Genomic DNA, 18,404 nt, shown 5'->3' with positions numbered 1-18,404 from the left:
CAGAAAACAAGAAACACTTACTTCTTTTACCTTTCTATTCATCCTAATGTTGTACATAACTAAAGCAAGGAAACCAAGCCATTAAAAATCCAACAGAACTCCCAAATTAGAGTTATCCACACCCATTGCATGGCACAAACCTAAATCCAAATTACTCAACAATAAGATGATACCTACTAGTGAATATAAATGCTCACTTGAATGAATCTGCTCATGCACATGCCTACTAGTGGGAGCTGTCTATAGTTCCATGGCAAGAAAGCAATATAAGGGAAACAAAATGCTATACATAGCTATTCCAACTAGCTGTTCTTTTTCATTGCAGCGAGGAGAAAGAAAGAACAAAATCTAAAACTGTGATAAACAAATCCGTCTCCTTTCATGTTCACTGCCTAAACAACAAAACTAAAATTCCCAAGGCTACATAATCCGATCAACACTTATATAACAATAGAACCAAAGACTTAGCTGCTCTTAATAATTCTGTACTACTACCACCAGAAACTGCTCATATTAAATCTGCAAAAGATCTAAAACTAGTATGAAATTTGTGGTTGTTTCTTGCTTATGGAGATACAAAAGGTATCCGAACTGCACACTTGAATTAAAACTGTTCATGCTCAAAATTAACGCTGACCTAAACTAATCTAGATTTGGCACTAATCTGAGATCAAGCTAGACTGAAGAATTGTAAAACATGATCCGGAAACAAGAAAAGAAACTAAATCAAACTTGAAACTGATCAGATCATCTACATGTTCCGAAACAAGCAAGAAAAAAAGGGCTAAATCCCTAACAACTAAATTCTGTACAAACACAATCCGAAAACAAGGAAAACAAATCGAAGCTCGGAACTACTCCTACTGCAGGTGAGAAGCAACTCACTTTGGTGTTCTTTAACTTATAACCGAAGAAGATGACCTCTAGGGCTTCGGAGATGTGGCTGTTTCAGCTCTTCCTTGTGCCCGCGCGCTCTCTTTGCCGAGAGAAACTCGAACTTGTGAAGAATCCGCGGAGAAGGGAGCTCGCCGGCCGCCGGAAAACAATCCCTAGCCGCTGCTGCGTTTCCGCCCGAGAGAGAAGGCGCCGTCGCGAGGGAGAAAGGAATAGGTTTTCGGATTCGGGAAAAAAAGAATTAGGTCCTTTTAAAACTAGGGTTTTATTTATCAACTATAACATATATATTTCTCGCTTCATACTTATTAACAAAACACTCGCAGCTCGGTTGGTTGGCTGCGTTCGGCTTGAGGCGTGGCTCGCGAGTTCGAAACTCGGCTGCAACTATTTTTTTTTTCCTCCTATTTATTAGTTACTGCTTAAATAGAATATTTCTCCTTCTTTAATAAGAAACACTTGCTAGATCAGTTGGTTAAGCGAATCTTTGCTTAACCCGAGATCTAGGCTTCGAATCCTCAGCCGCGCACTTTTATTCCAATTTATTTTAAACATTCCAACTATAGCTTAAATCTATTTCTCTCCATACTTGGTTAACAAAACCCGCGTAGCTCAGCTGGTTGGGCAGGTTTTGCTTGGGTCAATCCGACCCGAGGTCGTAGGTTCGAATCTCACCTTCAACATTTTTTTTTTTAAACTTCTTTCTTTTTGTAGCCCTACTAAACGACCTCCAAAAATTACGTAAAAATACTCTAAAAATTCCTAAAAATCTCTAGAATATTTTAAAAGTATTTCCAAATATTTTTATGGACTTTTAGAACTTGAAATAGGGAAAATTGGGTCGTTACAATTCCCCATACCTTATAAAAAGTTCGTCCTCGAACTTAGAATAATTCTGGATATTTCTGTCTCATACTGTCCTCCCGCTCCCAAGTGACTTCCTCGTGCTTCTGGTTCTGCCAGACGACCTTCACTAGTGGTACTTCTTTGCTTCCCAATCTCTTAACTGCTCTGTCCACTATCTGTGTAGGTCTGCTCTCAAAACTAAGATCCTCTTGGATCTGCACTGACTGAGGCTCAATCACTTGGCTAGGGGCACGGAGGCACTTCTTTAACATGGAGACATGAAATACATTGTGTATTGCTGACATGTCTTGTGGTAATTCCAGCTTGTAAGCTACCTTCCCAATCCTGTCTGTAATCAGGTAAGGTCCTACATAGCGAGGACTTAATTTGCCCTTCTTGCCAAATCTCATCACTCCCTTCATAGGAGCAACTTTGAGAAAAACTGAATCTCCTACTTGAAATTCCAGTGGCCTACGGCGTGTGTCAGCATAGCTTTTCTGTCTACTCTGGGCAGTCTCAATCCTCTGTCTGATTTTCTGGACAGCCTGAGTGGTTTCTTCTATCAGCTCTGTCTGAATGCCCAGCTCTACTTCCATTTCTTTTCTTTCACCTGCTTCTTGCCAGCATATAGGTGATCTGCACTTTCTCCCATACAACGCCTCATATGGTGCCATCCTGATGGTGGCTTGGTAGCTGTTGTTGTAGGCAAACTCAGCTAAACACAGATACTTGCACCAACTGCCCTTAAAATCTAATGCACAAGCCCTGAGCATATCTTCTAGGATCTGATTTACTCGCTCTGTCTGTCCATCGGTCTGAGGATGGAAGGCTGTGCTGAACTTGAGTTTGGTGCCTAGTGCAGTCTGAACACACTCCCAGAAGTGAGAGGTGAAGCGCCCATCTCTATCAGAAATAATAGATTTGGGAACTCCATGAAGTCTGATCACCTCTTTTACATACAGCTGTGCTAACTGCTCTATAGAGTGAGACACTTTGATGGCTAGAAAATGAGCAGACTTGGTCAATCTGTCCACTATCACCCATATCGCATCATATCCATTTGTGGTTCTTGGGAGACCTGTTATGAAGTCCATAGATATGTCTTCCCACTTCCACTCTGGTATTGGAAGAGGTTGTAAAACTCCTCCTGGTCTCTGGTGTTCCGCTTTGACCCTCTGACATGTCAGGCAGGTACTGACATATTTTTGAGTCCGGACCACCAGAACTTCTGTTTCACGTCTTGGTACATCTTGGTAGAACCAGGATGCATGGCGTATGGTGTACTATGGGCTTCTTCTAAAATTTTCTTTCTCAGCTCTTCATCATTGGGAACACAAAGACGATTTCCCTGATAAAGAATTCCACTGTCTGATACTCGAAATTCTGAACTTCCTTCTTCTTGTATCCCTTGCTTGATCTTTTGAATATCTAGATCATCGCTTTGCTTTCTCTGTATATCCTCAAGCAGGGTTGACTCTAGGGTCAATGCAGAAAGTTGCCCATAAATAATTTCAAGTCCAAGGTCTGACAACTCTTTTTTCAGTGGCAGGGCTAATGATGACAGAGACATCAGGGATGCACTGGACTTTCTGCTTAGTGCATCTACCACTTTGTTAGCTTTAACTGGGTGTATTACTTCCTTTCGCTTTCAACTGATGGTTCCCAAAACGCAGGTATATTTTAGGGAACATTGTTGCCCTCTTTAGCTGATCAAATAGATCATCTATTCTGGAAAGAGGGTACTAGTCCTTAACTGTTACTTTGCTCAGCACTCTAAAATCTATGCACATTAGTATAGATCCGTCTTTCTTCTTGACAAACAACACAGGAGCTCCCCAAGGTGAGTGAATAGGGCGGATGAAACCCTTGTCAAGTAGCTCCTGAAATTGTTCTTGTAACTCTCTTAGCTCTGCTAGAGAAATTCGGTAAGGAGCTTTTGAAATTGGGCTGATGTCAGGAACCAATTCAATTTCAAACTCCACTTATCTGCTGGGAAGTAGTCCAGGTAGCTCTTCTGGGAACACCTCTGGGTACCCACAGACTACCCGAACATCTTCCTACTTGGGTCTTTCTTGTTATCATTGTCTTTCTAGTTCTAATTACTTAACTGGGGTTTCTGACTCCCCACTGTCTTGTCTTCTATCTTGACTGGCTTGTGTTGTGTTTGTTGTGCCTTGATGCAGTTCAGATAGTGCTCACTAATGCCCTACTGACTAGTTCTTCACCAATCTATGGTCGGTGAGTTTCACTACATCACATTAGGTGTTATTTCTGGTCTCAGCATTAGGAGCATCAGTCTGACTCATTCTTTCACTGTACTTACTAACTCTAGGCAAAGGTGAGCTAGTCTGTTGAATCTTTTGACCGCTTCTTTTACTGGTAGGTCACCTTGTCTAAACTTCCTCATACTGTTTATTGGTGATCCGTTGACAGAAGAATTCTTCGTAAAACTCTGTCTCGAAGTCAACCCAGCTCATCTGGTTGACTACTCTCTTACTCTTAACTCGCTCCCACCACATACGAACATCTCTAGGTAGGCAGTAAGAGGCACACTTTAACCTTCTCAACTTCTGGCCAGTCAAGAAGCTCCATTGTGCTCTCCAGTGTCTTGAACCAAGCCTGGGCATCCGAGGGCTCAGTCGTGCCTGAGAAGCTTTCTAGTTTCAGCTTCAGCCACTGGATGAGGTATGCTTCTTGTCTTCTAGATGTTGTGGTGACTTCCAGGGCAACTGATGGGACTTCAATCACCACTGGGGTCTCCACATTAATGGTTGGGGGAGGAACTGGTTGCTGATTCGCCATCAGATTGACGATCACTTGCTGCTGCTCACTACTTGTCTCTGAGGTTGAGCAACAACTTCAGAGAGAATAGGCCCAGGGGTTCTGGGCTCTTCGTTCTCCTGAACTTGGTCCTCAGTATGAACGATACGGGGACGTCCTCTTCTTGACATCTAATTATGCAGGGAAAAAGACTTGGTATCTTCTCTATCCTTTCTAACTTCTCTATCATTTCTAAACAAACATATGTATGAATCAAGAAAGGAGAAACAGTAACTTCTATCTTACTTAAGCACTTATAAGCAATCACTCTATACTGCAAATAATAATAAAGGAAAGCAATAAAGAAAGAATTTAAATACTTTCTTACTTGAAGACGGCATGGCTGATGCTGATGTGTGTGTGATGCTGGAGAATGGGAACTGCTCTGATACCAACTGTAACGACCACCCTTCTTACTACTACTACTACTACTCTCTAAGAGTGACCGTTACTTATCTACTAACTCTACTTAACCGGTTTATTAAAAATCTCTAGGAAAACCCTACCGAAAAATTTCGGTAGAGTCTCCCCTGTACCGGTGACCATTTCCCATAATACAAACAAATAATAAACCATCAGCCACATGCGGCTGGTATAAATACTTCACAACCACGCAGTAATAATATCACAATAACTAAAAGGAAACTATTCTAGCAATAGTAAACAAATAGAACTCCAACGATAAGACATACCAAACTACAAGTGCGGAATAGACTCAATTACAATCTCAACTTCATCATAGCATTAAAAGAGAACTAAAATAACTAAACAGAAAAGTCTTGGCAATTTGCCAGCTCATTCTGGATCTCTACATAGTCCAGCCATCACACACCTTCATCACCACCACCTTGTCGCCTTCCTTGCTAAATCTTTTCCTTTCCTTTATCTGCAGTAGGAGGAAATGCAGTCTATAAGCATAAAGCTTAGTGAGCGCTATCTACTCACAAAAACTCGATATGCATGTATACAAATGAAAACATGCTAAAACTGAATGCTAACATGTAAAGCTACTCATGCTCATACATAGCAAAGGAATCATGCTAACTGAAATACTAAACATGTATAGTTAATCATGCTCATAAGAATGAAACTATAAAAGAAGCATACTAAACATGTAAAACTAAACATGCTGGATAATCTAGTAGCAAGAAATAAATAAAACTATTACTGCATGCTTCAAATAACAAGAAACTAGACCTTCTAATTCTAAACATATTTGAAGCTTATTTCATTTGTTTCAAAACTTATACTTTAATACTTCAAAATAATAATAAACTTCTTTTGGGCCCGGCATTGTACCACTTTGCGCGCATTCTTAATAAGAATCGAGGTAGCTAATCCCGAAACTACTAAGATACTTCTAGGCCTTGTGCCTAGGGGCAACTTGGAGCCCATCCCTTGGACCTTGTGTCCGGTACATGCCCTTTAAAAGTAAAATACTTTTTATCTTAATTACTTCTTCTTAAAATGCCTTGGCATTTTAATAGACACCTTGTGTGCAAAAATTCCTAAAGTCTAGACTTTGGAATTTACTTAAGGCCTTGGCCTTTCTCTTTCTTTTCTTTTTCTTTCTTTTACTTGTTAATACTTCTAAAAGTATTTAATAGGATTCTTATTTTTCCACTGGAATACATGGCTGTTCATGCTTCTTAAAATAGCAAATGAAAATAACTTTGAACTTACTAATCATGCTATAAAATAGAGCAAAAGAAAGCAACTTGGACTTTCTAAACATGCTGTAAAATAGAGCAAAAGAAAGCTAACTTGGACTTTCTAAACATGCTATAAAATAGAGCAAAAGAATGTAACTTTGAGCTTCCTATACATGCTGTAAAACAAAGGAAAAGAAAGCACATCTAATCTTACTAATCATGTCACAAAATACACTTTATATATAGCTGTTCGTGCTCCATTTTGGCCAGGAAAACTGATGGTTCTGCACTTGCTAATAGGAAAGGCATCTAATTTAAATCCAGCAATACCAATAGCAAGTGAAACCTATAATTTCTCTAGCGATTAAAAGAAAGACTCCTATTAAACTCTTAACAACCTTACTATCCTTCCAAATTCCTGAAACCCAGCAGGAATCGTGATTCCCTTCTAAAACAGATCTGATGTCCAGCAACAGCAACAGAAAACAAGAAACACTTACTTCTTTTACCTTTCTATTCATCCTAATGTTGTACATAACTAAAGCAAGGAAACCAAGCCATTAAAAATCCAACAGAACTCCCAAATTAGAGTTATCCACACCCATTGCATGGCACAAACCTAAATCCAAATTACTCAACAATAAGATGATACCTACTAGTGAATATAAATGCTCACTTGAATGAATCTGCTCATGCACATGCCTACTAGTGGGAGCTGTCTATAGTTCCATGGCAAGAAAGCAATATAAGGGAAACAAAATGCTATACATAGCTATTCCAACTAGCTGTTCTTTTTCATTGCAGCGAGGAGAAAGAAAGAACAAAATCTAAAACTGTGATAAACAAATCCGTCTCCTTTCATGTTCACTGCCTAAACAACAAAACTAAAATTCCCAAGGCTACATAATCCGATCAACACTTATATAACAATAGAACCAAAGACTTAGCTGCTCTTAATAATTTTGTACTACTACCACCAGAAACTGCTCATATTAAATCTGCAAAAGATCTAAAACTAGTATGAAATTTGTGGTTGTTTCTTGCTTATGGAGATACAAAAGGTATCCGAACTGCACACTTGAATTAAAACTGTTCATGCTCAAAATTAACGCTGACCTAAACTAATCTGGATTTGGCACTAATCTGAGATCAAGCTAGACTGAAGAATTGTAAAACATGATCCGGAAACAAGAAAAGAAACTAAATCAAACTTGAAACTGATCAGATCATCTACATGTTCCGAAACAAGCAAGAAAAGAGGGCTAAATCCCTAACAACTAAATTCTGTACAAACACAATCCGAAAACAAGGAAAACAAATCGAAGCTCGGAACTACTCCTACTGCAGGTGAGAAGCAACTCACTTTGGTGTTCTTTAACTTATAACCGAAGAAGATGACCTCTAGGGCTTCGGAGATGTGGCTGTTTCGGCTCTTCCTTGTGCCCGCGCGCTCTCTTTGCCGAGAGAAACTCGAACTTGTGAAGAATCCGCGGAGAGCTCGCCGGCCGCCGGAAAACAATCCCTAGCCGCTGCTGCGTTTCCGCCCGAGAGAGAAGGCGCCGTCGCGAGGGAGAAAGGAATAGGTTTTCGGATTCGGGAAAAAAAGAATTAGGTCCTTTTAAAACTAGGGTTTTATTTATCAACTATAACATATATATTTCTCGCTTCATACTTATTAACAAAACACTCGCAGCTCGGTTGGTTGGCTGCGTTCGGCTTGAGGCGTGGCTCGCGAGTTCGAAACTCGGCTGCAACTATTTTTTTTTTCCTCCTATTTATTAGTTACTGCTTAAATAGAATATTTCTCCTTCTTTAATAAGAAACACTTGCTAGATCAGTTGGTTAAGCGAATCTTTGCTTAACCCGAGATCTAGGCTTCGAATCCTCAGCCGCGCACTTTTATTCCAATTTATTTTAAACATTCCAACTATAGCTTAAATCTATTTCTCTCCATACTTGGTTAACAAAACCCGCGTAGCTCAGCTGGTTGGGCAGGTTTTGCTTGGGTCAATCCGACCCGAGGTCGTAGGTTCGAATCTCACCTTCAACATTTTTTTTTTTAAACTTCTTTCTTTTTGTAGCCCTACTAAACGACCTCCAAAAATTACGTAAAAATACTCTAAAAATTCCTAAAAATCTCTAGAATATTTTAAAAGTATTTCTAAATATTTTTATGGACTTTTAGAACTTGAAATAGGGAAAATTGGGTCGTTACAGTTGACTGGTGTCAGGGGTGACCATGTCATTTGCATCATATGCATAGATTGCATTTATTGCTTGTGATTGCTGCATTTTGGATGTTATATTTTTGTGGATGCATATTTTTGACATGCATACAGGAGACATGAGGTTTGGTCTGACGACCCTTATATCCGGATGGGATGTCTTGGTGAGTACAGTTCTCCTGTCTTTCAGTTTTGCATTTCCAGTTATGTCCAGGAGACTGTACTGCATGATTATTACTGTTGGTTATATTTTACTATGTATATCAGCTTGATACCTGCTGAGTTGTTGAACTCACACAGTTGCTTTATTACTATTTCGGGTTGAAGTTGTCAGAAGGTTTCAGTTGCTAGTCCCCACTCAGTGTCATGACAATTTTCTATTTTGGATTTTCGTTTCCTTGTTATGTCTACATACTTTTGATGTATAGTTCTTATACTTGTGGATTTTAAATCGTGATTCGGGTATGATGCTCATGTTTTCCACTGCAAAGGTTTTCTGTTGTGTTGTGTTTTCCTCATTATAGTGGAGTAGATTTACATAAACTGCGTGGATGTTTAATTATTTTATTGTATATGTTCCAGCCGTGTTGGCCGATATGTGTGAGCCCTTAGGGCTATGTAGATAAGTTTCAGATTGTCACTCGTACAGGAGAAATGTTGCTAGATTTTTCTCTGGTAGGGACTCCCCGGGGCGTGACAGATGTAATCCTCATGACCATATTCTCAATAAAGTTGTAAAAATCATTATATGAATTAAAGAAATCATGGCATATGTGGTACAATTACCTAAGTGAATACTTATTACAAGAAGGTTATACAAATGATGCTATTTGTCTATGCATTTTTAAAAAAGAACAAAAGAAGGTTTTGTAGTTGTGGTAGTATATGTCAATGATCTAAATCTTATATAGACTCTTGAAGAGTTCAATAAGACTGTTAATTATTTAAAATGTAAATTTGAGATGAAAGACCTAGGAAAGATAAAATTTTATCTTGCATTGCAAACTAAACATTTATCAAAAGGAATATTTGTTCATCAGTCATTATATACAAAAAGATACTAAAATACTTTTATATGGGTAAAGCACATCTATTGCTTTCACCAATGGTTGTTCAATCACGTGACACTAAAAAAGATGCTTTTTGTCCACTCTAAGATTGAGGAAATGTTATTAGTCTAGAAAGACCATACCTTGGTGAAATTGGTGCATTATCATATTTTATCAATTGCACTCACCCAGATATTGCTTTTTCTGTTAACCTTCTAGCAACATATAACTTTTCTCCAAGTCGATGACATTGAAAAGGTGTAAAGCACATATTTTGTTACTTTCATGGTATAACAGACATGAGATTATTTTATTCGATAAGATCAAATTTATCTTTACTACAATATGCAGATATAGGTTATCTTTTAGATCCACATAAAGTTAAATCCCAAATAAGTTATGTGTTTACACAATGAGATATTGTTATATCATTGAAGTCAACAAAATAAGCTTTAACAGTAACATCATCAAATCACTTTGAAATCATTGTAATACATGAAACAAGTCAAGAATGTATATGGTTAAGATCCATGACACTACATATTCAAGAATCGTGCCGACTAGCAACAATTAAAGATATCTCGACGACTATATTTGAAAATAAAATTGCTTGCATTGCACAACTAAAGGAAGATTGTATTAAAAGGGATAAAACATAGATTATTTTACTAAAATTTTTCTACACATATGAACTCCAGCAGAAAGATAATATTGATGACTAGTAAATTCATTATAATAATAATGTAGCTAATTTATCATTATAAATATTTAAGAAATTAGTACATAAAATAGAAACGCATCAATTAAAATATCTTTAATGATTAAAATCGAGAAAAGTATCTCCGGATGTACTATTTTTTCTTCATTCAATTTTTTCCGCTGAGTTTATTGACAAAATTTGATTTGATTTTTGATTGGTATAGCATTGCATTCTTTTTTTTCTATACCACTTTATCTATCCTATAAATAAAAGTGTTCGAAAGACAATTTTCTTTTCTTTTACTATTCAATTATAGCAAAAATATAATAATTATTACAAAATAAATAGTTATTTCTAATCAACAAGGTTAAACATCGTCTTAAATAAAAATATTTTTAAAAATAAAAATAGATGGAGCCTAATGAAATATTATTTTATTATATATATATATTAAAGGCGCCTGAAGGTCTATTCTGCATCGGCTGTAGCTGTCATGGCGTTGTTCGTCTTCTGGTCGTCCAGATACTGCTGGTAGACGTAGGAAGCGAAGCCCCAGATAGCCATCAACAAGGTGATCACCATGAGGCCGTCCATCTTGTCGCCAAAGAAGACGACGGCAAAGATGGGCACGATCGGCAGCGCCACCGTCCCGACGACATTGGAGAACAGAGACGACACCATAAAAACCAACCCCACTCCCCCCACCGACGATACCTGGTTCGCCACTGCCGTCCCTACCAGCGTCATCACGTACGCCGTCTTCCCCTTCCTGTACGCGTCCACCTCCCCCCTTATCTCCCCGGCCTCGCCGCTCGCGAACAGACCCACCACGGCCGCCGTCGCCGCCACCACCGACGTGCAAATCTGCAGCTTAAGCACCACCGTGAAGCTCACCGACTTGAGCACCTTCTGGAACAAGAGCTGCACCAGTGAGAGGTTGAGCGCGGTCATCGCCGAGCCGGCCAGCGTCAGAATAAGCCCCAGCGCGAACTTCCCCCTTGGTGCGTCGCCAGAGTTGTCGGAGTTGACACCGATGATTGCCGCCGAGAAGGTCACTATCACGGCGGAGTTGATGATGAGGGCGGTGATCTTCTGCCCGTTGAGGAAGTAGGCGAAGACCACGTTGAAGGCCAACTGGGAGGCGCTGATCAACGAGAAAGTCGAGACGGGGAGGTAGCGGAGGCCGTAGCTGTACATTAGGCTGTTCCCGGTGCTGTAGAGGCCCAAGCCGAGGCAGATGGCCGCCAAAGTTCTAGCGGGCACGCCGATCTTGGAGGCCGGTGATCTGTAGGTCAAGAGGATGAGGGGAACGAAGAGAACCGGAAAGCCGGTGGACTGGGAGATCGTCGACATCCATTGGCTACTACCGCCCTCGCTGTAGTAGAGCCGTCCGAGCAGCGCGACCACTGTCTGTCCGGTAAGGAGGAAGAAGATGTTGGCGACCACTAGGAGCCACCATCGCCAGCGTATCAGCCCCGAGGCCGGCGGCAGTGCCACCGGCGACGACGGTGTCTGAGATTCTTCACCTGCATGAATTAAAACACACTAAGCTACTCCACATTGACCGCGAAATATAGCGAGTGCAAGCTCACCGACCATTAACAACAAGCAGGACATCTCCGGTGTTGCTCATTGAGATCGACCGAGATGAGAAAACATAAAAGGGCGTGCACTGTCGGATACAGTACTTAATTGTTATGGTTGGTTGGATTAGAGCAGGTTTATAAAGGACGGGAGAGGCGAATTTTCGATGCTTTAGGAATGCATTTTCAATATTTAATTCGATCGATTTGGCTTTTAACAGGTTTTGGATAATCCAGTCAAACTACAGGAGCTTCGATGATTTGACACGCATGGGAGGACGATGAATTTGACGGAAACCGGATGAAAAATCGATTTCGTTTTTCTGCGCAGAGAAAATCTTCTACTTTGACACGTGCGTTTGAACACTGTTCTCGTGATGGTTTTTGTTTGTCAAAAGTGAAAGGCTGTTATTTTTCTTCTTCCAAATAATGCAAGGACGTCTTATTTTTTTTTTTTTTATTAAAATGACGCTCATCTTTTTATTCAATCGGTATAATTATTTTGAAAAATTAAAGTGGGATCTTCTAAGATGATTTTAAAAAAACAATATTTTTATCCTAATTTTTTCCTTCGTTTTTTGCCCGTCGTTTTGAAAATGGAAAAAGGATTTAAGGCCGAGTAATTTAAATGTTCGGTCAATGGATTGAATCTGACCGTTGGGGTCTGTTACCTGACCAGTCAAACGTTCTACATGGTCAGTGCACCTTTAGGGGCAGCTGAGGGTGAGGGTGAGGGTGAGGGTGAGGGAAGGATAAAAAAGGAAAAAGGAAATTTATTTATTTATTTATTTCTTCGAAAAGAAATGAGATAGGGGAGGTAAGCTAAAGAAAGTTAAGCTTTTAACTTTTTTTTTTTTACTCATAAAATAAAAGAATTTTTTACATTTGGATTTGGGATGAAAGAAAAGGTAAGGAAATTTAAAAAAATTATATTTTAATTTTATCTTAATTTTATTATATTAATTTTAAAAATTATTATTTTGGATATTCTTTGCGTCGTAACGAAAAATACTTATACCGTCTGACGCTTACACTCCGTCAATGGTGATTTCAATGTCGACACCAACTTCAACGCCGACGCTGAATGTGACATCGACGCTGACTACAACGCCGACGTCAACAAATAAGCTATAATTGTTTGAATGTATAAGTCGTGAATGTGTAAGTCTTAACCAATAAATGTATACAAGATGCACTAGGTTTTTGAGCGCGTTAATCTTTAACAAAAGTGAGGGTAATTTTATAACTTTATATATTTAACCTTTATTACCCTTACTTTTCTCCCAAATACAGTAACACATGTTACATTAATGAACTTTCCCTCCCTCCCAAACAAGGAGAATATTAATATTTTACTTTACCTCCCTTCCTCTTCTGTTAATGAACCCTCACTCGCACCATCCAAGTAGAGGGTAACTATTTATATCAGCGATCGGACAAGTATTTCATACTCTTTCAAACTATTGACGCCACATAATAGCATTGAATTAAATGTTCATGAATAAATTTGAGAGTCAAAACTTAACGCGTTCTAGCATGCCTTTTTCGATGTTTTAGCCACCTGCACTATGGCTAGTAGTTACACGTGATTTACCTCTTCTGTGTTAGCCTAGGAATGAGTTGGTGGGGACGCTGGGAATAAGCGAATTACTTTTTGCCACATGAATAAATTTGAAATTCAATTTAATAAAAATGTATTTATATTCATTCAATATTATTAAATAAAAAAGATTATATATATATATATATATATATATATATATATATATATATATATAGCTCATTAATAATAAAAAAATTATGAATTGTATTGAATAATATTTAAAAATAAATTTTTGTAAATCATATTTATTGATAAAATTCTTATCAACATCAATATCGACATGATAAATAAATTAAAGAAACTTTCTAAATAAATAAATATTATCAAACTTAATAATCAAGTTTAAAATTATAAAATTTTTAAATAATTAAATAAGCTTGAATTGAGAGCTCGTCTAAAACGAACCAAGCTTAAATCAAGCTTGAAGCAAGTTCAAGGTGCAAATAGAGGGCGCATGATATCTTTAGCGTTGTGGCTAGGAGTCGATCAATTCTCAAAAATTGATGACCCGAGGTTTACCTCAACATGCATCTAATGTTTGTATACCTTCATTTATATCTCTCCAAATTTGTGAGGTACTAAGGGAGTCATTAAGGTAGCGGACCAGTTCACCAGCCTTATGGAAGGCATCTTCAACTAGGCAGATTTTGCCATTGGCAGTGGATAAACTTTTATCCACTAGAACCTTACAGGAGGCGCCTTCCTGTACTATGGAAGGCGCCTTTTATCCCAGTATAAGATTTTTCAGGGATTATAAAATGACCATTGGACCTAAGAAATAGAATGCAACACTTGTAATTGAATCTTCTTGAGGTCTGTTTTATAATTGAGTGTGTGAATTGCTGTAAAGAGGCTTCTTCGCTTGAAGAAGAGTTTTAGTTCGTGTTTAACTTCCTTAGATTAACAACCTCCCCGCTTGTAACCAATGTTATTCCCCCCCTTCCCCCCTCTAGCCGGCCGCTACCGGGATCACAAAGTGGTATCAGAGTTAAGTTCGCTTCAGGAGGACTAACCGTCGAATGAAGCACACGAGATGGTCAAATGAAGCATCTACCCACCAAAGTTCAAGGGGGATTTTGCTAACTGGAAGAAGAAGATGGAGGTATTTTTCAAAACTGATTTCAGTTTGCTTTTAATAATGGAATTTGGTTTTGTAGCACCCGAAGGAAAAGAAAAATACCATTGGATCAAAAAAGAGTAGACCGATTTCGTGGCAAATGGCACAGTAGAGTTCCATCTGCTAAGCGTCTTACCATCATAAGAAGTCAACTGGATCAGAGTCTATGAGTCTGCGAAGGAGCTCTGGGAGAAATTCCTAGAATTACACGAAGGAATCTCGAAGGCGAAACTCGTGAGACGGGATCTACTCAAAAACCAGATCAGCAACATTAAACTGGAAGAAGGCAGAAACCATTACACACCTTCACTCAAGGATCAAGGAGCTCATCACTGGACTCACAAATCTCGGAGAAAAGGTAAGAACCAGATTCTCTAAGGTATGCTCTTAACGCATTCCCTAGAAATACTAAACGGGCATCATCAGTAGATGCTTATTATATATCTAAAGATCTAGATTCAACTACTTTAGAAAAATTATTTTCAACTTTTAAAGTCCATGAAACAAGATGTGTAGGTTCAAAGAAGGAGCATAACATTGCCTTAAAGGAAAATGCAGACGAATAAGATCCAAAATCTTCTCTCGATGATAATGAAACAACACTGATGTTACATAAATTTAAAAAGTTATTTAAAATTAAAAGATTTAATCAAGTGTAAGATAGAAAAAGAAGAATAAAATGTTATCACTACAATGAAGAAGGGCATGTGAAAGATAAGGACAAGAGCAAGAACAAAAAACCGACCCAAGCGAACAAGTACAAGAATATGAAGGCGACGTGAGATGAAACGTCGTCCGAATCACCAAGAAGCCATCACCGGACTTGCACTAGTGGCAAGTCACCAAGATTGAGATGAAGCAAGCTCATCCGAAATGAGTATCGAAAGCATCAATGAAGGGGAAGCAACATCGGAAGAAATCAATACTTCAGGGGGAGCTTCGGATCACGGGATCGACAAGGTAAGTCAGGTACGGTCTCTTCCTCCTGACAAGTTATTTCAGTTTATAAAACTATTAACAAAAAAATTACTGTAAATTAGAAAAAAAATAAAGAATTTAAATAAACTATAGCTAAATCTTGTCGATTAGAAGAATTTGATAAAATAAAAAATGAAAATGAAAGCATGAAAATTGAAATAAAAAATTTAAAAAATTGTGCATGCTCAAATATTCAATATATTAGAAAATATAGTGAATTGAATTGGTACCTTAAATACCATAAGGGCCAAATAGGAAAATTTCATAGAAATACATAACTAAATTTTTTTTAATTAAACTAGTAGTAAGGAACCTATATTGGATTCCAACATTATATTTGGATTGAATATTTTTAAATTATGACTTTCAGAATAAATTAAATATTAAATTTCTTTAAGAGACTTTGTTTAGAAAGTAGTTATTGTTTCAAGATCCAAGAAGGCGTAGTGTCTCGCCACAGCCTAGAAGCTAATTATTGAAATAAGTATTTAATCGACTAATTGTTAAGAAATTAGAAGTTATAAAAATACCTTAATTTTCTATTAAAAATTAATTAAATATTTTTTAAATTAATTCTTATCTTTTTAAATCAGTTAGAAATTTTTTTTTTACTGATTTTATTATTGTTACTCTTAGACTTTTAAATGAACCCTATTTTTAATGTGATCAAAAGGGGAGTAGGGAAGAACAAGTCTAGACACTACAAGAATAATGGTCTTTAAGGGCACACATAAATGCCCTTATCGTTTATTTTTAATGACACTTAAGTTTTAGTGACATTACCGAAAAACACCCTATAAAGTGATGTCGTCTTAGATCCTCCTTGTATTCCTGACATTTTATAATGTCATTATACAAAATCAATAATAACTTTAAAAATGCCACAATATAAGGATATAACGAAAGTATAAAAATGTCAATAAAAATCCTATTTTAATGACATTTATATATGTCTTGTTATTATCATAATAAGGACACATTTAAATGTTACCTAAACTCATTTATTTTGACATTTATAAGTGTCCTATAAATTTTTATAAGGACAGTAAAAGTTGTCAGTAATTATAATTTATAAGATCATTTTAAAATGTCACTTTAAATAATCTATAATGACATTAATAATTGTTATTTATAATAATTTATAAAGACATTAAAAATTGCCACTACAAGAATAATTATTTAGAATATATAACCTGAATTCAAAATTTATACATCATCATAATACATCCATCATTTAGAATAAAATACAATTAAAAGTGCTAATATGAAATTTTTATTCATCTAACACTAACTTGAGTCAAATTAAAAAATACAATACTAATGATAAGTCATTTACATCCAAAACTAACTACACACTACACTCAAACTATTAAATTTTAGACTAACAAAGTCTTGTGAATAAAAACACAATTAGTTGGACCATCTTCAACCATCATATTGTAAGCAAAATCCATGTACCTGCCATCTACAAATACAATGCATATATTTGTATTAGTGAAATAAAACAATGAAAATAAAAAGTTAATAAAATAATTCATTGGATATCATACCAAATGAGAAAAATGCAAAGTATCAATCCACCTAATAGTAGTCTTCGTTTACTGTCAACTGCAAATACATTTCATATTAGTTTAAAATTATAATACCACAATAAATATAATAAATTAATAATATTTCAATGAAAGGTTAAAAGCATACCAAATGATATGGCCAAGCTATCATTCCTCCAAGTGTATCCTCAAACCTCTGTAAAAAATCATAAGATCTAATTAAACTCTCTTCTGGTTCTAGGGCAACTTGTACTTGTACTTTACACCAATTTGTTCCTAGTGTCTGTCTTCCTATTGTAGTATTTGGATCCATGCTATGAAGCACTCCTTTTGCCACATTTTTTGTTGAATCAAATAAACTTTTGATCAAGACAGAACATCCAATCTACATGAAAGTGCAAAAGAGAATAAAAGTTTAAAGATGTGTGGAATATATAATAATAAAAAAAAGAAATTAAACAACCCTTACATGTAAAGATGGACGAGAAGGAATAGAAGTGTGTGGATTACTACTTGATGATGTGTGTTGACTATTATTGTAATTTGAAATAGGATTTTGGTTTGTTTGATCAGAAAACTTTGCTTCTAACATTGCAATATGTTGGCCTTGCTTTTTAACTTGTTCATCCATTTTTTCTAATTTTGTCTTCTGTTTCATCACTAGTCGATTGCATGTGCCACGACTAGGAACTTCTCCCCATAAATAAGATGGACTAACACCATCACCAAGCATACGTACTCGCCAGGTCTATCTGGTCCGATAATTTGAGCAAATATATCATTTTGACTCACCGGATCATTAGAATCTTCAGGAAGTTGATTTGCTAGTTCATTCATTGCAACCTTTACAAACATATGACATGTTGATACTTATTTAACACATAATGATAATTAAAACAAAGCACTTTAAATTAATAAATTGAAGAGTATAAAGTAGTTTACCAATCTTTCTGCTACAACATTGCTTGAGGGACTTCCATTGGCATGAGTAAAGCAAGCCTGAAATAATTCGACTCGTGTGGAGGGTGCCCCTTTTCTTTTTCATAAAAATATATTTAGTTATTAGTTTCTACATTCAAATGCACATAGAATTATAACACGAATAAGAAGAATTACCAATTTATGTTGCACTTGAGCAAAAGATGTCATTCCAGTAGTCTGATTCATTATCTTTTGTTTTCTAGTAGCTTTATTTTTTTTCACTCCTTTCCTAATATATTAATTACACTCAATAAACAATATAAAAGTCTACATAACATTTGGATCAAATTATTAATCTAAATAAAAACATATTGTCTACCTTTGATTTTTCTGTGCTCCAAAATGCAACTAGTCTCATATATTGTTCTGCATAAGCTCTTTCATTTCTCTGTTGTAACAAAACTTG

At 36.9% G+C, this 18,404-nt stretch overlaps 1 protein-coding gene across 1 annotated transcript; it reads right to left on the bottom strand.

Annotated features, from left to right (window-relative positions):
• Positions 1–10,468: 10,468 nt before the first annotated feature.
• Positions 10,469–11,865, bottom strand: LOC122039704 (probable purine permease 11). The gene is made up of 2 exons (XM_042599177.1): positions 11,783–11,865; positions 10,469–11,712 (listed from the first exon to the last, which is right to left on the bottom strand). The coding sequence occupies exons 1-2, from the start codon at positions 11,817–11,819 to the stop codon at positions 10,655–10,657; spliced, it is 1,095 nt and encodes a 364-aa protein (XP_042455111.1). The 5' UTR covers positions 11,820–11,865; the 3' UTR covers positions 10,469–10,654.
• Between the last annotated feature and the right edge of the window lie 6,539 nt (positions 11,866–18,404).

This window comes from Zingiber officinale, chromosome 2A (genome assembly GCF_018446385.1).
Source record: "Zingiber officinale cultivar Zhangliang chromosome 2A, Zo_v1.1, whole genome shotgun sequence".
Lineage (NCBI taxonomy): Eukaryota > Viridiplantae > Streptophyta > Magnoliopsida > Zingiberales > Zingiberaceae > Zingiber > Zingiber officinale.
Note: the sequence above shows the minus strand (reverse complement) of the source record. Positions and strands in the feature narration are given on the sequence as shown.